General features: G+C 34.7%; 1 protein-coding gene across 2 annotated transcripts; it reads right to left on the reverse strand.

The window, feature by feature from the left end:
• Window positions 1-930: 930 nt before the first annotated feature.
• LOC131153394 (uncharacterized) lies at window positions 931-26,772 on the reverse strand. Of its 2 annotated transcripts, XM_058105669.1 has the most exons (8): window positions 26,390-26,719; window positions 24,392-24,422; window positions 23,807-23,825; window positions 7,238-7,335; window positions 4,221-4,319; window positions 1,686-1,858; window positions 1,392-1,483; window positions 931-1,301 (listed from the first exon to the last, which is right to left on the reverse strand). In XM_058105669.1, the coding sequence occupies exons 1-7, from the start codon at window positions 26,552-26,554 to the stop codon at window positions 1,397-1,399; spliced, it is 672 nt and encodes a 223-aa protein (XP_057961652.1). In that variant the 5' UTR covers window positions 26,555-26,719; the 3' UTR covers window positions 931-1,301; window positions 1,392-1,396. The 2 variants fall into 2 exon arrangements, with proteins under 2 accessions (XP_057961652.1, XP_057961651.1); XM_058105668.1 differs by lacking the exon at window positions 23,807-23,825 and having other exon boundaries at window positions 24,370-24,422; window positions 26,390-26,772.
• Between the last annotated feature and the right edge of the window lie 404 nt (window positions 26,773-27,176).

Below are 27,176 nucleotides of genomic sequence, written 5' to 3' on the forward strand. Positions count from 1 at the left end.
ACCCTTTTAATACAACCTTTTTTTAATAAAAAAAAAAAGTTATAATTTTTATAACTTTTTAAAGAACTAAAAAATAGAAAATAAAAGATTTTTTTACAACCAAGTTTTGTTGAAAAATGAAACAAATTATAAATGCTCTAGATTATGCTTTAAATATATAATAATTAAATTTAATGATGATGCTATCTAAATTAATATACAATATTGTATAAAATATAATGATGTGGTTATCATTTCATCATATAATTTTCATTTTAAACATTATTTTTAAAATTTTAATATATTACGTGTTAATAAAATAGAATAACTATACAATATAAGGTAAAGTAATATTAGCAGTACAAAAAGTTAAAAATATATATAGTATTTAATGCAAGATCAAGTACAATTACCTTTTTTTGCAGTTGAATATCGTAATATTATATAATTTTTTTATAATATTATTACTTCATATTACATTAATCACATAAGATTTTTAGTATTATACAGTGCCAAATTGATTAATTAAACTCATTCCAATTCTTGCTTCTTTATATATCAAACACCATTCGTAATTTTAATTCTCATTCTGCGTCAAATCAAACATTAGAGAATCAAATATATATATTTTTTATTTCAATTCTAGTGCATTTGATTCCAAATCTGATCTTAATTCCAATTGCGATCCAAATGCAGCTTGGTTCAGCATCATCATCAAAGCATATCACTACGATTTTAGTTGGCAACTAATGAAAATTAAAACTGTAGGAATAACGAGTAACAAAATTTTGAAAGAGCTGCGCTTGGGTGAAAGCCCAAGTTGTCTGCTCATCCTCGTTTCGAATGGGAAATCAAATCCCTAGTATTTCACAAACCTTTATATAGGGGCAAAAACACTAGACGAGTGAAAAATATATATATATTAAAAGAAAACACAATCAATCATCGCAATCGAACAAGAACCAAATCCTAATCATGGTTCTATCACATACCAAAAAATGAAAATCCAAATCCCAGTTGATAGCAGCATTTGATTGTAAATTTTGCTCCCCCTCTTTTTTCCAAGAGGCACCTAAGTTCTCACTTATAGCCAAACAAAGTTCCAAGATCTCTCTTTGATTGGGTTAATAGTTTAAAGCGCACACTGTTCTTCACTTGTCAAGGATTCATCAATATGGAACAATCCTCATACACAGGAAGAACATAATATCAAAAATATATTCATTTCTATGCAAACTATAGATGATGATACTTGGACACAAATTCTTAGAACAGTAAACCAGCAATTGTCTCCGTCTTGATTCGAGTAGACAGAAGAGCTTCTGCATAAATTGCTGCAAATTTAGTCCATCTGAAAATTAATTTTTATCAAAGAGCAAGTTCATACAGTCATTTTGAGGAAAGAAAATTACCTTTCTTATGCTTTCCCATCCCACTCTTCATAAAACTCTCTTAAAAATTCCTCCATAAACTTGTGCCTTTTTTCAGCCCTTTTCTGCCCAGCCTGAAAATTTTCATCAATGCTCAAACCCTATTTATTGTTTTAATGAATTCTCACACACACTTCATACATATAATGTATATGTGAAATCTATAGTAAAGTAACACAAATAATATTATCTAAATGGATAAATGCATGGACAGATGTCTTAAAGGCAGGTGGGCCGGTGGAGCATAAAAGAATGCCCCCGAAGAAATGCTCTTACCTTTGTTTTCATCAAATCCTTGATCTTGAGAAGCTTTTCATGGAAATGATTCACTGTTGTCTGCTCCTGTTTCTTCATGTACTGTTCTTTTGACAAATGTAATCGTGGAAGAATGGCTGGATCATGAAGCACTCTGTTCCTACTTCCACCAAAAGTAAAGCAACGGGCTATCCCTGTAGTCAGAACAACATGGTGATTATGAAAGACTGAATGCAGAATGCAATATTTCGACTTAAATGGAACACAAACAATGTTAGTTGTTTGATAAAGTTCTAAAGCAAAAGAAAACATATATAATTAAAACAAGGAATCTTGGTAATGATGGTACATTTATGGCTATGCTAAACTTCATAACGGTGGTATGCATATGGTTAAGCTGAAATTAATTTAAGGAAAGAAACAAGAACTATATAATTAACACTATTAGCCGTAACATACAAGGTATTTCATAACGTATGAATATTTGTTTGTTAACAAGTATGTGCACTAGGAATGTCAATAGGCCCAAGTTATTTCAAGTTCATGCCAAATCAAACATAAGGATGCCACAGTGAAACAGGAAACAAGACTTTTTATGATCTTAAATGAAGCATAAGTACGTTTTTTAAATGGATTACATTGATTCATAACCAAATCATTGTTAATGAACTGTCATTATCTCTTCAGTTTGGGTTTACATGATTGGCTAATGACCAGGAAGAATAAAATAATTATGCTGAATTTCTAGCACAGACAAGATCTCCAGAAGCCCCAACCTGAAACATAATCCATTTACTGGATAGGTCATGAATCAAAAGCACAAAGATGACCCATTTATTACACTAGTTAGATGACTCATGTCAGGTGACCCATATATTAAACAAAGTTGAAGAACCAGTTTATTAGACAAGCAATCTTAGGTCATGTGTGGGACAATATGACTGAGCCAATAAGTTGACACAACATGAGTTATGCACAATTTCCATACTAGGGAGCTCTTTCTTGCTTATCTATTTCTTACATATTTCTTTTTCATATATCTAAATAATAAAGAAAATAAATGAGATGAATACATCCACAGGCATTCTGCAGAAACTACCATAACCACAAGCTTGCATCTCTTCTTGTGATTTAAATATTTAAAACTTGTAGCTACATCAAACAACAGCAAATGCTTAAGCACAAATAAATTAAACAGCAAACTAAAGAGCGTCCCCAGGCCACAAGTTCCTCGCTTTGCAAGGGTTGGGGAGATTCATCACAGTGTATACAGTCTTACCCCTAATTTTATGCAGAGGCTGCTTCATTGGACTCGAACCATGACCAACCAATCACAAAGAAGCAACCATACAGTTGATCCAAGGCCCATTCTCACAAGTTAAACAGCAAACTATATATATTTGACAAATTGAACCATCAAACCAGAATTCTATTTGGAAAAGCATCAACCCACAGTGCTTAAAGACTAAATTATAAAGTGAAATTTAAAAAGACAACAACTCAGATCTGAATTTTATGGAGTAAGAATTTTTAAAAATCTTAAGGCATGTGGATGAACCAGATTATAGATTCAAAAGGATCTTGAGAAAAGAAAATTTTAACTGAGAAAGGAGTGTGAGAGTCACCTCCATGATCACTGCAAAAAAGTCTTACTGTGGAATTGCTAAAATATATTGTATCACCTAATCAGAGCAATGCACCACATAGAAATACTGAATGTAGCAAAGTCCCTTTGGGGCTTAGGAAGTCTCTAGAAATTACACATGCCATAGACATGTCCAGCCAGTAATTTTTTTAGGCAGGAATAAATTACCTGAAAAAGGAGAAAAACCACAGTTAAAAGGCTTGTATTCTAATGCAATATGCATTGCCTTTGTTATAGGTTCACTCCATATATGATACACTTTAAAATCTCCAAGATTCAACAATTTAACAATATCTTAAGTTGCAAAGGCTCCACATTCATTTCATTGTATTATTCACATTCATATATATATATTGGCAAAACACATGTGTATTGTTGAAAAACATTTGCAACTTAAAGATAATGTAAATTGATGCATCTTGGAGATTGGAGAGTGATGAAAACAGTAAGATGGTGTAACAGAAGTGCAAAAAAAGAGGCATGTAGTGAAGATGAGGTTTTCTAAATATTCAACGTAAAGATCATCCACAAAATCCAAAAATAAAAAATAAAAAGTAAATCCTATGATCACCAAGTACATAGTTTTCAAAAAAAATAAAAAAAGATTTTAAATATTGCAGAGAGGATTCATTATCTTCAAAGATTCTTAAAAAGAAAGGGTATGATATAATAAAATAAATAAATAAGACCAGGGATCGGGAAACCAAAGAAACATTTAAATAGTATTAAAATAAAGGAACTTCAAAGCCCATAAATATTCATGGTGTTCAGAAATATCATTAGCCCATTGCATGAAGCATTCTTATCCAAAAAGTTCTTAACCATCCAAATTGGAGAGGTGGATATGCTAAACTTGAATTGACCAGGTAAATTGATCTAAAATTAGAACACAAGCACAATCCATATATTACCAATAGCACCAATTGCATCAAGCCGGTCAGCATCTTGCACTACCCCAAATTCTGGACAATATTCATCATTAGTGATCCCTGCAAGTTCCTCCTTGAAACCTGAAAATTCAAAAGCTTCTTTTATGATCAGTTCCCAAACCAACAAGGACAAACTTCAAGTAAACACATTGAAGAAGATTCACTTTACAACCTTGCCCTTCATTATGTAAACGTAACTAAAAATAATAATAAGACGAAGTCCCCAATTACCGTAAAACTTTGAATGGTTCATTGAGTAGCACAAAGTGGGCGGTGCAGATATAAAAAAATAAGGTTAAGTTTGGTTTGTGAAATGCTTATTCCCAAGAATAGATTAATTTTAATAGGTTAGTTATAATTAGTTATACAAGAAATTATGCTATTACTACAAAGAAAATAACAATGTGAAACATTTTATGAGTCCATAATAAGGAATAGAAAAGGAATAACAATTCCCAAATTTTATCATGGGGATGTCTATTCCTTTTTTATTACATGTTGAATGAAATAATTAGGAATATATAAGGAATAGCTATTCCCTTGATTCCCAAAATTTAAACTATATTCCATCTTATTCCAATAAATAGCTATTCCGCTGAACCAAACAAGCCGTAAGAGAAACATAACACTATTTTTCATTACATTTGGGCCAAAATCAAATAAAAACATGATGGACTCTTCAAATTTTTCTCCTTTATTCTTGGGATAGAAAAAGAAAATTTGTTAAGATAGGAAAGAAATACAATTTTTAAGAGAGGACAATAAGTCCTATATATTCCATACCAATATTGATTATGAAAAAAAAAAAACAATTAATTCAAGAAGAATCTATATAGCACTTTAGATTTTCCAGCTTTCCAAAGTTACAAGAATGTAAATAATAGTTTGTAGATACCCCAGTAGTAATGAGATCATTTTGACATCAGAAAAAATACAAATCAAGGAAACAAGCAACAGCTTTGGTTGAAAATCTAATTAATCATTTATATTTTAATTTTACCATATGGAATGCACCTGTGAGTAAACCATAGTAAACAAAGATAAAAATGGTGAAAGGAAAACCAAAAAAAAATATAGGGAACAATTAAAAGTGTGTGCATGCTCATTAACCCTCGATCTACCTGGAAAAAAAGGGCAACACTCTTTGCAAAGTGGATTTGGTCTGTGAGGAAGTTGGCAACAACTTTTAAAACAGGAGATAATTGACTCAAACAAATCAGAACTCTGAGACAGTGTGACCACATCTCGCTTTAGATCATTTTCAAGGAACAACTTTGATAGCATATACCACATCTAAGATGATGTTGATTATCAGGTAAGCAGCTATGAAGATATTTCAGATACAAATGACACTCCAATTCTCAAGTGATTAGCATGGTCCCATGCAATACATGGCAAACATAATTTAGTTACAAATTTGCAGATTTCAATAATCAAAAAAGACCTCAATAAATGCTTGTGCAATGCATGGATAACACAAATTTACTTAAACATAGCGTTTTATGGGGTAATCTACTCTCTCACTCACATATTACCAAGAAACTCCGGCAGCCCACCCTTATCCACTGGGCTACCCCCCAGGGGGCCAGGATAATGCTCTTGTAGTCCAGATAATATTTTTGTGTTTTTCTTCTAGTTATAAATAATTTGTAAATAGTTCGGGATTTTTGTTAAGACATTTCATGGACTACGTTGTTCCAAAAGTCTTGTAAGTAGTATTCTTCCACAGGGGTTTCACTGCTCAGAGTTGACAGGATGCTTCGCACAACATTTTTATTAAGATTTGGTTGAGTGTTAAAAATATATACCATTAGTGCATAAAATATTAATTATAATCAAGAGATATCTATTTTTGGGTTTTGTTATCACCGTGTAATCTCCTATATGTGATCATTATTACTTTCCAAAATAGAAATATTCAATTGGGAAGATTAAAAAACATAAGCATTGTTTTTCAAAAGAAAAAAAATAGAAATAAAAATAAAATAATAAACAAAAATAGTATATGCTAGCATTCTTTTAAAATTTTAGGAAAAAATAAACTGTTGGTAGGAAGAGTGAATCTCTTTTAAAAAATATCATAAATGGTGTAATTATTCATCCAAAAATAAAGTTTGATAAATGAAAATAGAACTACATCACATATTATTCAGTAGGTCATCAACAGGGTTTTCCCATTTAGGGCCAATCAATTATGCTATATAAGAATGCACTATAATTGAACAACAAAGGGAGCATCAATACAAACAAAATAATACTTGTAGATAACCTGAATAAAAACAATAAACGAATACTAGGACCTTGAAATTGCTTGCAAGGTTAGCATCGTCCTTTTGACGATTGAGTGTTGCAATGATGTGATCAATCCTTCAAGATCCTTCATTAAATTAAATTATCACAGAAAGAAATTTGAAAACATGCACAATTTGAGAACATGCACATAATGAATTCAAGTAAATCAACAAAAAGAGGCCTAATTTAGATCAATACCATCAACTCTAAGCTTGAATTCATAAAAAATATGTGGACATCTTATATTTGCATCCATTTCTTTTCAGAAGTAACAGAGTGAAAATTTAAAAGTAAACAGTTGGTCAAAATTCATGGGCATCCTTTTCTTAAAAAAAATCTAAATTAAAATAAAGATACTCGATTATTAGAAATATTTAAACTTTTTAAATTAAAAAAAAAAATCTATCAAAATTCAAAGTAGGACATTTGATTGGTCTATATAAATTTAATTGAATTGTTTATTCAAAAAACTCAAAATTAGGATTGACATTTTTTAAGGCCAAGGAAGGCCTGTGCCTATGCTTATATATATTTCAACTATTTACCTTCCAATAACTGCCTAAAATTTACCCAAAAATGAAACACCATTAGATTATACATTGACCTTCTAATGTCTTCACCACATTTTACACTCAAATGCAGCAAAATTAGGAGACGCAAGAATAAAATTATAATAATGCTGTTATAGTCTTTTACGAGCAAGTTACCCATTCTTTTTATGATCCTTAAAATCTTCTTCCTCATACTCTGCTCTATTCCCTCCTTTTCAAGAAAATTCTCAACAATTTTCTCCTCAGATGGGTCTCTACATACCAAAACAATGATTCTAAGATCAAGAAATAGAAATGAGGAACAATAAAAACCAATAATTTAACATGAAAATGGATACAACACATTGAGTAAAGCAACTTTCAAAAAGGAAAAAGGTGCAGCTATACATATGCATGAAAATGTTGCATATAAACCATTTACACATTTATTTAACAGCATATATTTGATGTCTACTCAAATTTTCGTTTCCTGCATTAAAGTACCTAGTTTAAACAGAAGTTCTTGCTTAACACTACATCTAATTCGCCAGAGCAACTCCATGTAAAAAGAGAGAAATGGATTCAACTGAAGGAGGTACAAAGAGAATGACTGAGGAGGTTGATCTACTACTCAGTTATGGAAGATATTTCTCTCTCTAGGGTGCAGCGGTTTTTGTCTTCTGTGATGCTTCTCCCAGTCCTAGGCTCCTAGCAACAGCAGCATAATAAAATTCCCCTGCTCCTCATATTTTATCCAATTAATCTTTTATTATGCTGTCCCCCCCTGATAAACCTTCACCCAGTATTTATTTTATAAATCATTTGTGAGAAATTATAATAACAATTGATAATACACAAACATTATCATCATCATCTAAGTCAGTTAAATTATATAAATAGCCAAACAATAACATATTCATATTATAAATCACTTGCAAATGTTATAAATTATAATGATAATTGATTATACACTAGTAGAGTTATCTTATTTATTTGAATACATTATGTGGCGTTTTAACTTATAAATAAATTGCAAATAACAAAAAAAATATTTAATATTCTGATAATTTGCATTCTAATTTGAAGAACTTTTAAAGAAATAATTTCATTACAAGTTTTCCAGACTTAGGGTTATATTATAGGCTAGGAAGCACCGATATTGACATGAGGCACAAGTACAACATGGTATGAACATGGAATACAACATTTTCAAAAAATGATAATACAAACAGGCAGGGATGTGTTGATTTAACTAATGTGTGTATAGGTATGTTTTTCCTTTTAGATGACAAAATTGTAATAATTTTAATTTAAAATGAAATATAAGCACCATTCACACAAAATTATCAATTACACATTTTACAAACTACACTTATACAATCATCAACTACATTCATATTATGTAATACTGTCCAGAAAAAAAAAACAACAAAAAAACAATAAAAAAAAACTTTAGGGCATGGCCAATGGTGGCAATGAGCTTGGCTCATCAAGAAAAATAAAATAAAATAGATTAACAAAGAGTGGCAAACTCACTATGGCTTTTTTTTTGGGGCACTTCAGCGAAGTTTCCCAAAGGTGTCCTTGCTGTGTCAGGGAGTGTCTTAATCGTGTCCAAAAATAAAAATAAAATAATTAATTTCTGACATGTGTCATACACGTGTCAGGCAGGAGTCGTTATTCAGCACATGTCAGACACCTACACTTCAGGCTTCCAGAAGTGTCAGTGTTTCCAAGATTGTAGGAAATCCTGAGTCAATTATTATTGTTCTACATTTGTTATAGCATTTCTCAAAAACATTTGTGTTATTTATTTTACCTTCATTTAGCATCACAGTAATTTTCCTTTGAATTTGTTCATTAACTTAGCATCTAGCCATGGTAGGAAGGCAAAACCATTAGCAATGATGTACTGGGGAGGAAAACAGGACAACACGGGAACATGAGTATCCAATGCTAGGGCAAAAGAAAGGCTTTATTTTCAACTATTGTCTTGCACAAATGAAGAGTGTGTGTGCAACTAGGTTGAAGATGCAGATCCACAGGATGACATAAAATTTTATAAGTACCTCCTAAAGTAAAACAAGAAATAAGGATTGTATTAGAAAGCAAGACAATAGCTAAAGCAAAGAAAATAGTGTGGAATTTTATTGCAAACTCAAGAAATTGATGATGAGGATGATGCTGGTGCTGTTACGTATCCTTCCCCCAACAAATATTGCTCCATATGAGAATGTAGCATACCACTAGGCATTTCATGCTTTAAAACAAATAGAGTGTGAAATGGACAGGATTGCAAGTAGTGAACAAGAAGGCACTTCGTTGTCTCTGGCAGTGGAAGATGAGATCCAATTAGGAGATCTTCAAGCATGAGAAAGCTAAAATCAAAGCCACACATCCCAATACTCCTCAGTATTACAAGCTTGACAAGGCAAAACAAAACAAGCCTAAAAAATTTATTTAGAGGTAACATACAAGAAGAGATGATTGGAAGGAACAAGATGAATGGAGGAAAGATGAGAAGAATGGGTTGATTACTTGATTTGAGATTTCTTTTTTCTTTTTTTTTTTTCATATATAATAGTGTTCCACCTAAAAAGGAAAAATTATCTCCTTTAAAAAAAATATGTAGTGTTGCCGAATGTGGGACAACATTCAATCAACACCCTTTGAAATTAGACATAATATCTTTATACGAAGACAAATGAAATGAAATGTTACGTAGATGAAGCTAGTAAGTGGGCCACATATAATCACACAGCAATGTGCAATGGGTGGACTAGCCCTGCTAACTTGTCCATCATGAATTTGACAGTTTAAAGGTAGTATGATCTTTTTAAAGCTAGTAGATGCTCCAAACAAAATAAAAGACCACGAATACATATGTGGTCTATTAAAAAGTATTGTGTAAGACCTAGGGAAGCAAATTATTGCAAAAGTGGAGACAAATAATGGTTGTGCATACAAAAAAACGAGTACATTCAAACTCCATCCGCTACTCCCAACTTGGACCTCGATTTTTTTTTTTTTTTTTTTTAAGAAACTAGAAAAAGAGAGGTAGTAAGTAACATCATATGACAGGGAAGACATATGACAAATTTTATATATTACCATGGGTGGTTACTTGCTCAGGTGACAGAGCACTGTGAAGCAGATATTCTGCAACTGTAGGCCATGGAAAAAACTATATTGATCTTGAGAGCCACCAAAAAAACAAGATAGGCTTAAAATTTCTATTCACATAATGGGTTGAGCATCCACTTACATGGACAATTTCGTACAGAAATTCAAATCACAGTTCTTAACCACAATTTTTGGGATAAAGCAACAAAAGTTTGTAATATTTATGAGCCAATATATCAAGTATCATGCATAGTTGATAATGTTGTATGGCCAACACTGTAGTTGTGTTAGAGGTATAATGGTGATGAAAAAGGCCATTGAATTGGGAGGAAGATGCACAAAATGGGTACAAAAAGTTATAAATGATGGGTGGGAAAGAACATTTGAACATCCTCTTCATGCAGCAAGTATTATATTTGAATTTAATTCTTATATATTTCAAAAAGTTCATGCCTTATTACTCTATATGAAAATGCTACAATCTCATTTTAATTCAGTGACAATTTATTTTCGAGATCCAAAACATCTATACAAGGTGTTAGGGAAGATCTGTACTTGCTAGATGTGATAACCAACCGTTTAATTCGTGGTAACTTTAAATTAAATTGCCTGGTTGTTAGAATTTGTTTGGTTACATACTATAAATGTGCATGGATGCGGAATGGCATGGGTTTGAGATATCATATGCAAGCATTGATGTGGGTGTCCTTTTCAAAATAGTGATGTTGCACAAAACCTATACATATATTATTTGTTCATATATTTAACACAACGAATGGCAAAGGCTCTACTAGAGAGACTCTCCTCAGCTTGTCTAAGGACGTGGGTTTAATCCCCCTTAGCAACTTCAATTTTTATTGTATTTATGTCTTATGAGAAGCATTGGGTCAACTCTAGTCAAGCTAAGCCGACTTGGATGAGTCTGACAGAGTTGACCTCAGTCATTCTAATTTCCAGTTTAAGACCATCACTAGAACCGGTAAAGGGACAGGTTCTGATCTGACCCAGCTGGACCAATCCAGTCCGGTCTGGTCAGTGTTTAAAAACCATGATTTGCAGAAGCTAATAATCAAGGTGGGTCCTTAATCTTCATTTTTCATCTAGGAATTCTGAGTAAAATTGAAATTCCTCAAAAGGCAAAGGCAGAAACTTGTATGTAATTGAATCCCAATACAAAAGGAATTATAAGTTTGTTTGTTTTCTAACTTATGTATATATATAAAATATAGTAGCGCGTGTTGTCCTTGGCTTTTCATAGCTGCTTATTTTTTTAAGTAGTTAGGAAATTTATTTGCTATGGATACTGATCTTGTAAGGAAGATGCTTGTTCCTTTGCTATGGCGCAACCTGTGTGTACATCCATCAAATTCCTCTTATGTGAAATAGTTGGAAGTTCTCCGGCGCTGTGTGCTATTTGTGCTTGTGATATTTTGAAATTGAGCAAGTAGGGATTAGGACTCCCTTGAGTGAAAGGCACTAAACTTCCTAAGGGTATTTTTGCTTTATCTGGTAATTGATTGGCCAAGCTAGAAAATTGGCACCTGTTTAGTATTTCCACTTTATGCATTGGTTGACCAAGTTGGAAATCTGCACTTGTTTGAATTGGTATTACTCTTCTAAAATGGTGAGCTACTTGGATCGCTTAAGATTATAATTCTAGATAAAGGAGATTACTTAGAATAGGGAATATGTTCATAACAATAGTGTATATGCATGCATATAAAAATCACATCTTACAGTGGTAAAGTCCTTATACAAGTATGGGTAGATTAAGGATGTCTAATGGGTTTGTGGTTCCTCACCCTATTTCCTTAAGAATTTCAGGTTCAACTGGATTGCAGGAAAATCAAACTTCCTTAGTTTTCCAAAAGAATTGCTACCTGTATAGACATTTATTGTGGTTGGCATAAAGACATGAAGGATGTATTTTTTTTTTGTTGAACATTTTTGGTCCAAGAAGTACGTAATAGGACTAGATTGCCATGTGGGAATGATTTAGTATATAAAGTGAGTAAAGCCCAATGTAAAGAGCCTAGAGAACGTAAATCTTCTTTTGATTGTATTATGGAACATATACCTATCTCTTTTGGCTCATTACTTGTACTAAAAAGATGATTTTTGGATAAATATTTCTTTCCTAGGCCTAGTGCCTCCATCAGATGTTGGATATCATGGCCAATCTCATAACATGACAAAGTGATATCAGAGCTATAACTGCATTGGGCTTTACTTGGAGAAAGAATTAATCTGAGTTGCAGGTGGTTCAGTCAGTCAGGATATGTTTGGGTGGATTTAAGCATGTGTATAAATGGAGTAAATGTGAATGGTGGTAATGCTTAATTTGGATTGTCTGGATTATAAATATTACATATGATCACACGTCTATGGTAATATTTCATGATTGCATGAGAACACTTGAAATTTTTGTTAAGGGCAATGCATCAAAGGAGTGTTTCTAGATCTTCAGCCCTAACAGAGCAAGGGGTCACCAATCACCTCAACGCAAAATATTACATGAGAATCTCATAGTTTCGTTGGGATTTGTAAGAGGTATGTATTTTTAGGAATTTACAGAATGGAAATCAATGTAACATGGCTGTGGTCACAAAGGTGTACAAGTGCCAATCAAGCAACGAAGGGGAAAGATAAGAAAAACCTGCTTGTAAACAATTGTATTAATTTAAACTTGGAGGGAGGCAATTTTTTTAAAAAAATAGATAATCCTGGGAATTTATATGTTGAGGAATCTCAAAACTCCACAAGGTTTGACATAGAAAAAAGAGTAAATCAAATTCATAGGGGGAAAATTTGGGGGGTTTTCTCAGAAAAAGATATTGAACATGATAGTGATTTTGCTTGTGATGGGAATTTATATGTTGAGGAATCTCAAAATTGCACTATGTTTGGCATTGTTAAAAGAGTAAATCAAATTCATAGGGATAAAAATTGGGGGGATATATTGGAGGATAGTGAACTTGATAGTGATTTTTCTTGTGACTTCTTATGTGCCCCCTTCTCCACTCGAAGGTTAAGAGGATGTTTCAATCAAGAAGGGGTATTGAGTGAGATTTTTTTTTTTTTTTTTGATAAACAAAGAAATTTATTAGAAGAGATAAGAATGTACAACAGAAGAAAAAAGTGGAAAAGAAAGTAAAACTGGGAGCATAAGAAACCCTCCCTTTACAAAAATAACAAAAAATTACATCAAGAGAATTCGGTTGAGTAACCGGTGTAAGGGTGAGACCTACCTATTCCTGAGAAGTTTAGTGAGCAGGACGTTGATGCGAGTAATTAGTGTAACTACAGGATACTACATACTCGAGTGGAGAAGAATAGTAAGCAGGATGTAGCTGTTCAAAATCTTTTGGATAGAAAGGGATTATGGAAGGCTGATCATGGAGAGAATGAAGCTCAATTGGAAGGAACTCAAAGTAAAGTGAATAAGGTAAGCGAGAATTAGTAACACTTCAGAGCTTTACCAGTTATGAAGGGAAAGCTTTAAAGAGGGGTTTTCTTAATTAGGGTTTGTTGGTTTGTTTCACTTTGTTTTTACTAATTATTTTTTCAAGATTTTGTTTTGCCTTGTTTTTTTCCAGCCATGAGGACCTCCTAGCATTCCCTAGGTTGTAATTTTCTCTATTCTCTAAATGTATTTCTTTTGTAATATTAAGAAAAAAAGAGTGAGCTCATGGGTCAGGCTTCGTGCCATGAGCCAAGCTTGTTCAAGGCCTTGTGCTTTCTTGTAACCATTGTCTTGTGCACATTAGGTGGGTAACTGCAATGTCAATATTGTATGTTTTATTCTGATTAGGATAATGCCTTAGTGAAAAAATTGGAATATAACTCCTTAATGCTTCCTCGTCCAAGAGTTGGAATTGCATAGAAAGTTTTTTAGGGGAGGGTGAGTGTTCATCAATCTTGTAAAACTCACTCTATATTATAAAAACATTTAGCCCTCTTGCCTCCCTCGTTAAACACATATTGCCTAAGGAGGTGTGATAAATGAATTGCATTGCTCTAGGGTTTACTGTCTGACTCGTTCTTAGAGCTTACCTTTACGTCTGCTTCTTGCTTCCACTTAATTTGTATTCGATGCTTGTGAACTTGTTCATGTGGTGAAGCCATGGTTCACTATTGGTTTACATTCAATTGACTAGTTAAGCTTTTGTGCTACAACTAGTCCTGCACAGCCCTTACATGGTGTGTTCAGCCCATAACAATTGATATCAGAACCTGATTAATTGCTTTGTGAATGGTAGCATTCAGATTGTGGGATTGTGTGAAGCATGAGAACCATGTCAAGCACTAATAACTAGAGAATTAATGCAATGAAGAGGCAAGTTGAGACTACCAATCATGCAGCCATTAAGGTGGCCCAACTTAAGGTTGTGTTGATTTATGGCAGAGATCCCAAAAATAACAATATTCCATGAAATGTCAAAAGATTTCTCTGGTACGGTGCAAATGCTACAACACATGGTGGATCTTATTGTCAAGATGAATATGATGGATTGCACTCTTAAAAATGTCAATTCTACATGGGTATAATATGGGAGAGCAAGGGGGTCAAAATGAAGAGCATATGGCGAAGCCTATGATGCTAAGAAGTTGTAGAACTTCTTATTTGACATGGAGCAATACTTTCATGCGATTAGCACTGACTCAGAAAAGGTGAAAATATCCCTATTATGTATTTGAGTAGGGATGCCAAGCTACACTGATTTTTAAATAATACTTGGAATGGAATTCTTATGGGAGACTAGGGCAGGCCCAATGCTTTTGGCTGGTTCCCTTTGCCTCTATGCGTGAACATGCTTGCATGGTGAAAGTTATGGCAAAGAAATGAGACAAGAAGTTAACCTCTCCTGTGCAACTCAAGAATGGATTGACAAGGGGTGAACCAATTTGTCTTGCCTCGTTGGTGGTGGATGAAGACGTAGGACAAGAGCTTATGCCTACTGTCATCCAAGATGAATTGAAAGGGTACCAAGTTGTCATGTTGGATAAACTACAGCAGAACTTGCCTCCACAACAAGGTGTAGAACATGAGATCAAGTTATTACTAGGGTGAAGCTCCCCGCTAAAGGGCAATATTGGATGGTGCCTCCAAAGTTAGTAGAATAACGAAACTAACTTGATGAAATTTTGAAAAGCAGACTACATATGACCTTTCAATGTACTAGATATTGGTGTTGTTTCAAAGGAAACATGATGGGAGAGACTACTGCACGTGCTCCGCAAAGTGACTGTGCGCAACAAGTATTCCATTTCACTTGTCAGCATGTCATGTCAAGTACTTCACCAAACTTAACTTGCAAAAAGGCAACTATGAGATGAAGATTACTTGTGTGACACAATACGGGGCTTGAAAATTCTCGGTGATGCCCTTCAAGTTGATGAATGTGCCAACTTTCAGCATGTTAAAGAATCAAGTGTTTCATAACTATCTACACAAGTTTGTCGTGGTATACCTTCATGATAGTTCTTCTCTGGAAGAACAAGAAATGCATATACAGAAGTTATTCAATAGGATGAAAGAAAACAACCCATTTGTACAAAAAAAAAAAGACAAGTGCTCTTCTTCTTAGAAAAGTACTAAATTCTTTGGTCATGTGATTGAACGAGATCGTACCCAAATGGGATATGGAGAAAGTGTGAGCTATTCAAGATTGGAAGATCCCAACGACAATCAAGGAGTTTGTGTTCCTTTTTTGGACTTGCCAACTACTACTGCAAGTTTGTTGAGAGGTACTTGAGGAGAATTGCGTTGTTAACCAAATTACTAAAGAAGAGTCATGGGTGGAATTGGATGCAAGAGTGCCAAGGAGCTTTCAAAAATTTAAAGGAAGCGATGATGAGGGATCAAGGACTTGCACTTCTAAACACCATGAAACCCTTGGTAGAGACAAATGCATCACGCTATGCACTCAATGGATTCATGTTACAGGATGTATCATGTTACGCATGAGAGCCATAAACTAAGGTGAAGTTGAGCAAAAGTACAGGGTAGAAGGAGATGTTAGAAGTGATTCACTTCCTATGTGTGTAGGGGCATTACCTACTTAGATCTAAGCTCATGGTGAAGACAAATAACTCAGCTTTTAGCCATTTATTTATGTAGCCTAAGTTATCCTTAAGTAGACTTGTTGGAAGAAATTCTTGGCAAAGTTTGATTTCTTCTTCGAGCCTACAAATGAACCAAGTCAAAGATGCAGTAGGCAAAAGATCAAGCTTGCAGCCTTACAATTGTCAACTCACTTGACCCAAAGTAAGGTTACGATAACAATGCAAGAACGCATTAAGGAGAACTTTATCAAAGATTTAGTTGCCCGAAACCCAGTGAAGTTGGTGAAAGAGGGCAAAGTGCATTAGTTCTCATTAGAAGATGACATTTGACACATGGTAATCAGCTCTTTGTTCCAAAGAAAGACACTATTGTGCGAGTGTCTAAAACACCATAAGGGCAAACCACCAAACACCAAACTTCGGTATTATTAAAGCAAAGGGAATTACCAGCCACATATGCGAGATAAAATGGTTGAGCATACTAGGACTTATCTCACTTGCTAGAAAGAAAAGGTCTAGCGGATGAAGACCGCAGAGCTATAGAGCCTCATCCAGTACCAACGAGACCATGGGAGAGCATCTCACTTGACTTCATTACCAACCTTGAGAGTTGGGGACATAGGGTCTACTTGCTGTTATTTACAAGGTTTTTAAGCACAATACTTTTGTACAAACACCTATTTATTGCTCAAGAGAAGAGACAACACGATCATAGGGTATTGGTGTTCTTCAAGACATAGTCAATGACAGAGTGACAAGATTCACAAGAAACTTCCAGACAAATCTATTCAAAATCTTCAGTTAACTGCGTGGCATCTCTTTGAGCTATCACCCACAAATAGATGGACAAATGGAGAGATTGAACAGGGTACTAGAGAAATACTTGCGTCATTTCATCACCGCCAACCAAAAAAAATTGGGTGCAACTACTCAACATGGCTCAGTTCTAAGCTCAACAACTTGATTTGGCTAGTAGCAATGTTATCTCACAAAACAGACAAGCCATATTAAGGAAAGAGCCCAAAATAATCGTACATCTACATGAAAGAATGGAGATAAAACATAGAGATTGCCCTAGTCTACCTATAAATAAGCTTCCAAGTAGATGAAGAGGTGGGGAGATCAAAGGAGAAGGCCACTTCAACGTGAATGACTTGGTGCTTGTTAAGCACCATCCAAAACAAATCAAGTCACTATGGGACAAGATAAGAAACTATTTTGCAAATATGACTTGGCCAAAGTCAAGAAAGCCTCTTACAAGGTTGATCCTCTAACTTGGATGATGGTGTAACTTGTGTCTCACATCAATTGCCTCAACCCATTTATCTGTGACAGTCCAGTGTCAACCAAACCACTGAAGACCTCGTGACCTGACACACAAGAAGATTAAAAGATCCTTGTAGACAAAGAGTTCATATCATCACGGAGAAAACGACAAGCATTCTTAATTAAGTGGAAGGCCTCGAAGATGAAGAAATTAGCTAGTTGTCAACATAAGGCATGCAATTGTTCGTGGACAAAGTCAAAGGACATCCACTGCACAATAGGGGGAGAGTGTCAAGAGTCAAGCTTGTTCAAGACCTTGTGCTGCCTGTGATCATTGTCCTATGCAGATTGTGCGGGTAACCACAATGTAAGTAGTAGTGTAAGTTTTAGTCTTTGAATAGCGTAATGCCTTAGCAGAAACAAGGAGTAAAACTCCACAATCATATCGATGTTTCCTTGTGGCTTGTGCTAGAGTAGGAATTGCCTAGAAAGCTTTTTAAGGGTGAGAAAGTGTTCATCAATCTTGTAAAACTCACTATCTATTGTAAACACGTTTAACCTACTTACTTCCCTCTCTAAACACACATTGCCTACAGAAGTGTGTTAAATGAATCATTTGTGTCAAATGAATCATGTTACTTAATGATCTACCACACTCATGTTTACTTTCATGTTCGCTTGCTGCTTTCACTTGATTTGGATTCAATGCTAGTGAACTTGTTCATGTGGTGAGACTACAGTCCACTTACTAGTTAAGCTTGTGTGCTCTACAACTAGTGTTGCAAGGCCCTTCACACTGTGTGAAGTATTCAACTCCTAACACTTAGGGTTATATGTATTAGGTCTAAAAAGTAGGTGGGATCATAGGCCTAGGTTTTAACATCCATGGTATTACATTATAAGAGATTGTCATTTCCTCTCTATCTTCTGCCTTTTAACATCCCAATATTTTAATTTAATTTTTAGCCATTGCATGATAACCTGTTTATTTCCTTCACTCAATGTTTCTTGCAGTTCCACATGCATAGCACATGCACCTTTTTTCATGATAACACCTACCTTCTGTATTAGCCTCATTATTGACAGAGAAATCTTTCTTATGATCATTCTTAGCAACGGAATCATATTGAAATTTTTTCTAGAAAACATGATGGACCATTTCAATTACTATTTAAATTAAATATTTTCCAAAACAAATTTTTAACCGAGCAACTTAGGGGTTTAGGCTGCTCAGCAAATTAATGATGTTTAGTGATACTCCACACGTCTTGAAACCAAGAAGTTTCCAATTGGTTGCAAGCAGTTTAAATTTGTTCAAACTTTGAATAAGATCTCAAAACAAAATTACAAAGGAACGAAATCAATAGAAAATTTTCCAAACAGCCATTTGTTATCAAATAGTAATTCAAGCACACAAAATATTCAACAGTCTATCACTTTGATTAAATCTTCAAGTAAAAAAAAAAAAGAACACTTCACAAGAAAAAAAACAAAAATAAAGAAAAAAAAAAACATACAATCGATAAACCATAGTGGAAAGAATGGCATATACCTCACTCTTCTATTTAGTGATCCCTCCACTACCCCACTCCCAATCAACTAGAGGAAAAAAACAAAAAACAAAAAATAAAGAAAAAAAAATACAATCGACCTCCTCTAGTTAATTGGGAGTGGGGTAGCGGAGGGATCACTAAATAGAAGAGTGAGGTATATACCATTCCTTCCACTATGATTTATCGATTGTATGTTTTTTTTTTCTTTATTTTTTGTTTTTCTCTTGTGAAGTGTTCCTTTTTTTTTCTTGAAGAATTTATCAAAGTGATAGACTGTTGAATATTTTGTGTGCTTGAATTACCATTTGACAACAAATGGCTGTTAGGAAAATTCTCTATTGATTTCATTCCTTTGTAATTTTGTTTTGAGATCTTATTCAAAGTTTGAACAAATTTAAACTGCTTGCAACCAATTGGAAACTTCTTGATTTCGAAACGTGTGGAGTATCACTAAACATCATTAATTTTCTGAGCAGCCTAAACCATAAGTTGTTCGGTTAAAAATTTATTTTGGCAAATATTTAATTTAAATAGGAATTGAAATGAAAAAATTTTCAATATCATTCCATTGCTAAGAAAGATTTCTCTGTCAATAATGAGGCTAATACAGAAAGTAGGAGTTATCCCCAAACCCAACAAAAGAAGTCCCTTATGATTCTCTGTATCTTATCCGCAACCATCACAAATTATTAACAAAAGACAAAAAACCAAAAAAAAAAAAAAACGGTGATGCAGGACAGCATCAAGGATTTGCAGCCATGAGAGAATGTGGGGGAGAAGAGGGGAAGAAGAAGAAGAGGAGATACAAGGAGGAAAGTAGACGTTCGCTTTCAATTCAAATTCATCAACAACCAGCTCACACATGGCTTTCACACACTATTATAAGAAAGCCTCTAAGACGCAAAACTGCATATATACCCCTAAAACTACATGAACTTACAAACACAACACACCCCTAAATTATACAAATATTACAAACAAACCCCCAAATACACATAATAATATACTTATTAAACTAAACACACATAATAAACTAAATAATTAGAGACAAAAACTCTTGTCCAATTTTTGTCCATTAATCTCCAACAAGGATCACCCATGGTTTGGCTACTTGCCTACATTAAATCACCTCTAGTTAGAAAACATTCGACCTCATATTTAGATATGTTGGAGGATCAAAAGTATGAAGTGAACTTGGCCTCTTCGAGAGCCAATGCCTGAGTGATGCAAAAAACCATGATTCTTTGGCAGCAGAACAGACTTGAATTGAGAATTCTCATCAATGAACAAATTGGGAATGACAAACTCAACAATAGGAATGCTTGAAAGACTTTTGATTTCTTCAAACACATGCATTTTCTTGCTTGCAGTGTCCTAAAGCTGAGTAACTTAAACATGATCAATAATGTCAGAATAGTGGAAGACATGCCTTTTCATGTCCTTGAGCCGCACCCAAATCATCCAAACAAAGAGAACCAAGGAGTACATGGCCAACATTCATGAGTATGATATCACACCAAACATTATCAAAATAGTCACCCATTTGGATAGGAACCAAACATCTTTCACAAACATATAGAGTTATCATTCCAAAACATCTCATGAGGTTCCGGATGAAGTTGCATACAAGTGACTCCATTTCTAAAAATCACATTCATAGGACATCTTCCATCAATGATGAATTTGCAAACTTTTCCTCGCACTTAAAAATGGTATGGAATGGCTTGATACTATACCTAATGTGTGACAAGAAAGATTCCTTTTTCAGTAAGCTGTCACCATGTTGCTGGATATATTTACATATATACACTGCAACTATATATCAACAAAAGCCTTGAACACAATTTGCCCACAAGCCTGACTCAGAATTTCAAAAGAACCGACTTCAATTCACATGCAGTCTTGAGTGCGTGCAGAAATTAAACAAATTCACAAAGAAAAATCACAAATGCAGCAATGCAAACTGACTTCTACTGCTGGCAGTGACAAATCCACACTCCCAAGTGCTGATGGTATGCTGATACTTTAATTTCTAGCCTTTGATATCAAAACATCGCACCTGTTTGCAAAATATCATGTCTGCAATCAAACTATCATGCTGCAGATCAAAATATCAAGAAAAAAACCATAATCTCATGGCTGGAGGCAATTTCTCGCGAAATTGGAAAATGCAGAAGAGTTTTGGTTCAGTCATGTGCATCGTCAATGCATGGGGCACATATGTCGCCAGTGGTGGCCTTCTGCCAATGAAACTTTGAGCAACGGTAGATCAAGGGGTTCATAGTACAATGGTGGTGGCACTGTGAAGAAGTAAGTCCAGGAAGTTGGGGATTGTGAAGGGGCAACAGTTCAAAGATGTTTGGCAAGAGCATGGGGCTTCATCAGTGATGGGACAGTGATAAAATTTCAGGGGATGGGGTTTTGGGGGAGTTCAGTCTCTGCTGGAGGTGTCATGAAAATCTTCCAGTAAAGGGGCGTTCAAAAACTGAGGGCCCAACTGTTATTTAAGGAAATTATAGGGTATTTTTGGTGGAAAATCTAGAATAGGAAATTGTGTATTTGTGGATGGTGTGGAGATAACGAGAGAGATGAATAAAGAAAGGTAAAGCATGTAACTGGGATCAAAGAAGGAGAAGACTATTGTTGTAATGGAAGAATATGGGAGAATAGAACAGAGCAACAATATAAGTATTGCCAAGGGGGTAATCAGGTGACAAATAGAAAGAAGAAAAGGGAAGAAGAAAGAGGCAGAAAGGAAGAAGGGTAGTTGTCTTGAGGATTCTGCAGAAAGTAGAGTAGAAAGAAAAGAATTAAGGGAGAAGGATAGAGAAATAGAAAGAACAAGAGAAGAATGGCTGCAGTAGATGGAGACACAAATAAGATAGAGATAGTGAAAGAGAGAGGTTATAGGACAGTAGTGGAGGAAAGAAAATGAGGAAGAAGAAAGAATAAGAGGAGTGAGGGATTGAAATAAACAAATGGTGAGATTGGCGTTGTGCTCTGATACCAAATGATGCAGGACAGTATCAAGGATCTGCAGCCATGAGAGAATGTGGGAGAGATAAAGGAGAGGAGGGGAAGAAAAAGAACGATGAGAAGGAAGGAGATGCAGGGGGTAAATCACATGTTCACTTTCAATTCAAATTCATCAACAACCACCTCCTACATGGCTTTCACAGAGTATTTATAAGAAAGCCTCTAACACATAAATTACACATATACCCCTAAAACTACATGAAATTCATTACACAGCCCTAAATTACACAAATATTACAAACAAGCCCCCAAATACACATAATATTATACTAATTAAACTAAACATGCATAATAAATTAATTAAACATGCATAATAAACTAATTAATTAAAGACAACCACCCTTGTCCAACTCTTCTCCATCAATCTCCAATAGGGGTCAACCCATGGTTTGGCTTCTTGTCCATCGTCAAAAGGGCACATATGAAAGATGAGCCAGAATCAAAGTGATACACCTACCCAATGAAAACAAAGCAGCCTTCCACCTATTAAGATGCTTAGACAGTAGCAACTATTGGATCCCGCCATAAGAATTTCCACCCAAGGAAACACCTAAATAAATAAAAGGTCAATAAAAAACACTACAGCTAGCTAAAGAAGAAGGCTCTTATTTCTTATCATACCCAAATTAATAGTTGTGATGTTGCTCTTATCCCTGGTAATCTTAAGTCCAGAAACCTTCCCAAAAAATCTAAAGAAGAGTAGAATATTACAAAAAGAATGCTTTTGGGAAAATGATAGTAGCATCAGCAAATGGCAAATGAAAGACAACAACCTCACTCCCCACAGGAATCCCAGGCACAAAGCCTCTATCCACAAGCTTATCATTCATTCTGCTCAAAAAATCCATAGCAAGAACAAATAAAAAGGATACAACGGGTTGCCCTGCCTAACTCCCCTTAAGGTTGTAAACGTCACCCATTAATAGTGAATGAGAAAGAAGCACTAGACAAGCAGCCCCTCACCCAACACCTTCACCTATGCCCAAAGCCCCTCCTAGCTAAAACATTATCCAAAAAACTCCAATTGACTCCACTATAAGCTTTTAGTTCTTATGAAATAATAAGCTATTAAGCATGATATATATGGCAATTTTAAAGACTCTAATTGACTCCACTATAAGCTTTTAGTTCTTATGAAATGATTTGCTATTAAGCATGATATATATGGCAATTTTCTTGCTCCTCTTGGGGCCCTAATCACATGTGTCTCAAAGCAAGTAAAACCAGAGCAAGCATAAGACAAACGCATGTTCTAATAGTTCTATGGGTGGTAAGAAGGCCCTAATTTTGGCAGTTAACAATTAATAGGGAATAGCATCCATTTTTGTTAAAAAAGTTGCAAAGCATAACTGGAAAATTAATCATAACTACAATGAATAATTTCAATTTGATCATAGCCACATATCTTATGCAAAGCATATAAAATGCCAAAACAGATATGCATCAGTGTGTAGGCAACCCATCATTTACCATCCATAATGGTCAAATCAAAAAATCAATACAAATTATCAGCATACAGCACACACCTACTCATCAGTTAATCACATATACTACAGCAGCAAGGAAAGATATGGTCAATATGAAAACAAAAAAGCATAAAATGCACACCATTCTGCACTTTCCGAAGCAAATAATAGAGTGGCAGTGCACATTGCAGCAAGAAATATCCAAGTGCAAGGTACTTTATATTAAACAAACTAACCTCACATATTTGTAGTCTCCTGCAATTGAGTACCCAATAAACAAAATTGTCAGCAATTTGAGAGAGAGTCAGAAAGATGACGTGTAGAACAGATAAAATACAAGTATATGTATATGAAGTGTAGGCGAATGTGCATGATGTAAATGATTTGGCACTTTGGTATTTTCTAATTTCAAGAATCTCTCGATCTCAAATGGATCCTGCAGAAGAACTTCCACACCATCCCTCAATGCTAGAACCTAGAACACTGAAATAAGTATGCAGGTCTGCAGATGCAACCAATTTTCTTTTTCTTCTTTTTTTTTCTTTTGCTTGGGGCCTATGACGGGAATTTATGTACATAGTTGAGCTTATGCACCAGTTTTGTGTCCTCTCTTTAGACTTCACATAGATAAATGTGTGCGAGTGATAAGTGTACATGCAAATTGCCACCCTTTCAGCTGCATGTCAATGAATATTCACACAAACCTAGTCTAAAGTGAAATAAAGAACATAAAACTTCTCAGACAGGATGAGTGTGTGGCATGACAAGGGGCAGATGTCGGCACACATTCACAATTCACATGCATATTTCTAAAGGATTACCTATATCATGGAGAAGTGCAGCAAGCTCAACCTGCCAATGAAGAGAGATAACAGCTTATGATGAAGAAATAGAGAGGTAGAGAGGAAGGGAGGGAGCAGATTAAGAATAAAGAATTAAGCTTCGGAAGCACAAATTTTCATTCTTCTTTCATTATGTAAAGATATTTAAAAAGAAAAAAAAAATAAGTATAAAGAAAATGAACAAGGTAAAATCATTTAGAGGGAGCCTTTTAAAAAAAAGAAAAAACATTAAGGTAGAAGATCACCATCAAAAATGGGCCATCAAAGATAGTCATCACCATGGTATATGATCAAACTTAAGATTTCATGAATATTGCCACCTCAATTGCAAATCATCATCACTGATATTTGCAAACGGCCTGGCTAATTCTTGGCAATGAACTTGCTCGAGAAAACTTTTTTAAACTATGAAGCATGTCAAGAAAATCAGTTATTATGGTCTATCCAAAAACAACTGTATAGCATTTCCTCTAAATATCTTATTTTCCTTTCCTAAATAGTTAAAACATTTCTGCAGTAACCACTGAGCCTCTTAAAACAAAGTCGTGTTAATAATAATGAGAAACAACTTCAAGAGAAAAGGACAATAGCTGGATGGAGAAAATATGGAGGGAAAATCAATTGATACGCTCTGTCCAAACAGAATCATACAGATTTTCCTCCATTTTATCTTAACTTTTGTTCTTAAATAGTTAAATCTCTAGCAGTAACCTCTGGGTGCTCTTAAATAAATTTGTATTAATAATTTATTGCAATTTATATATAGTGGTGTTTATATAGTAACGGGAACCACTTTTAACACAAAAGAACTATCTTCAAATTGGAGAAGAGATACTTCGTAGATAATAATTTTTCCCCACCCTCATGTATTCTCAATTTGAAATTCAGCTACATTCTCTATTTTTTTACCTCTTCTGCCATTGCACCATAGTTCCGGAAGCCTTTAAGATGTTAAAAAGTTAAAAACAAAAGAAAATGACGAAAAAAAAATTGAGACATTATTTCTACCATTTCTTTTTCCTTCTGCTTGTAAGAAGTCTAAAAACTGTTTTGATAAGAAGAAAAATATCTTAAACCACTGAATCTCTGCAAAGAAACTTGATTCTATTGAATGTCATAGTCCAAATCCAGCAACGGAAAAAGTTCATCCTTTACTCACCATTGATAACAAAAACACTCCTATGGATGACAAAGGACTAACAATCCTATCATTGAATCAACCAATGCATTTGCGAACATCTGAATCTGGAGATAAAAATCAAAAATATTTTTTTACCCTACAGTTGTCACAATGGAATATTCTATTTGATTGATGAACAATTGCTCATGTTGATAACATTCCCAAAAAGTTAAATGTAAGATACCCATGCTAAAGGCAATTGGCAACAACCAAATGCAGGATACCCATGCTAATAGGACCAACACTACACTGTTTACCAATCCTTAACCCACTTTACCTGACACTCATCGAGGCAATGAGCAACCATCTATGTTTGGTTTAACTATAGGGCACAGCCAAAGTTTACGGTCATAGGGTTGAAAGAGACAACATAAAGCTATTGTAAGCCAAAACTGGAAGTATCATTTAATAGCAAGAAAAGCTCCCCACAAAAACGATACAATCCCCAACCAATACGTGCTTAAGTGGCCCAAATTACTCACATTTGCTCTCAGTAAGCCCATAAATTGCAAATTAGAAGTGTGGCAAAGGGTATAAAGTGCATATTTTGGCTATTGATCAAGTGCAACATACAAGTAGGCGTTTCAAACGGGTTTCCAGCGCTCCCCAGAGTGTTAACCTAAGAAGTAACTACGGATTCGAGTTAACGGCCAAAATAAGAAAAATGGAATTACAGATTCGAGCCAAATCACGCATCAAACACAAATTACATATTCAAGTTACTGTAAAGAACAGAGTAAGAAAAACGGAATGGTAAAAGCGCGGAGGCACGGGGGAGAGAGTTTGCAAGGACATACAATTTGCATGGACTGAGGGGAAGAAGAGAGGCCTTCCTCCAAGGAAAGAGAGAGAGCCAAATCCCTGACCCTGAAAACGTGAGCAGCGTCGTGAGAGGCATCGTTCCCTTTCATGGCTGATTCGACCAAGTTCTCTGCGTTCTTCACCGTCTCAACCCACCCCATCTCTCTCCCGCTTCCTGCAAGAGGGACGACAGAGCTCAAACCAGTGGCCCTGACAATGGCAAATGACTCGTGACGGGGTTCTTTTTTAAATTGAGACGAGTGGGACGAAAAGCAAGCCTGCGGGCGCGATGGTAACCGGGGAAAAAAGGAAGATGAAGATGGATGATGAAGACGGAAGAGACGAGCCACATGGGGGATGATAGAAGTCATTAAAGTTTTTTGTCTGAACGTGGTTATTTTTACCAAATATATGTATGTCACCCCTTAATCTTCCACCATTCATCTTTCACTCTATCCCTTTATTTTTTTTATGTATTACCCTATAAAAAGGTCATTTTCCTCTCATTTTGTAAGGTACAGACAAATAATTCCAAGAGCAGGTTTATAAAAAGAATATAAGAATATGAGAGATAAAGAGAAGAAAGATATTTTGTATAAGGTCGGTTTCATTTATCTTATGATTACTCCCGAAATAGTGAAGTTTTTTATTTCATATGTTCGTGGAGTAAGCATAACCGAAAAGATGTATTTTACTCTACAATAACTTAATATTCTCCATAAGAGAATATGTATTTTAAAGTTTAAACAATATCAATCTCTAGAAGAGATGATAAGATAGTTC

This window comes from Malania oleifera, chromosome 4, assembly GCF_029873635.1.
Source record: "Malania oleifera isolate guangnan ecotype guangnan chromosome 4, ASM2987363v1, whole genome shotgun sequence".
Taxonomy (NCBI): Eukaryota; Viridiplantae; Streptophyta; class Magnoliopsida; order Santalales; family Ximeniaceae; genus Malania; species Malania oleifera.

What these genes read in the sequence shown, in the direction of transcription:
- LOC131153394 (XM_058105668.1), bottom strand. Translation starts at nt 26,764, where the DNA reads ATGACTTCTATCATCCCCCATGTGGCTCGTCTCTTCCGTCTTCATCAT. An exon ending in AATCCTTTAGAAATATGCAT is followed by an intron (nt 7,336 to 24,369) that starts GTGAATTGTGAA and finishes TTTGGTATGTAG; the next exon opens with AGACCCATCTGAGGAGAAAA. An exon ending in TGATGCAATTGGTGCTATTG is followed by an intron (nt 1,859 to 4,220) that starts GTAATATATGGA and finishes TTCTGACTACAG; the next exon opens with GGATAGCCCGTTGCTTTACT.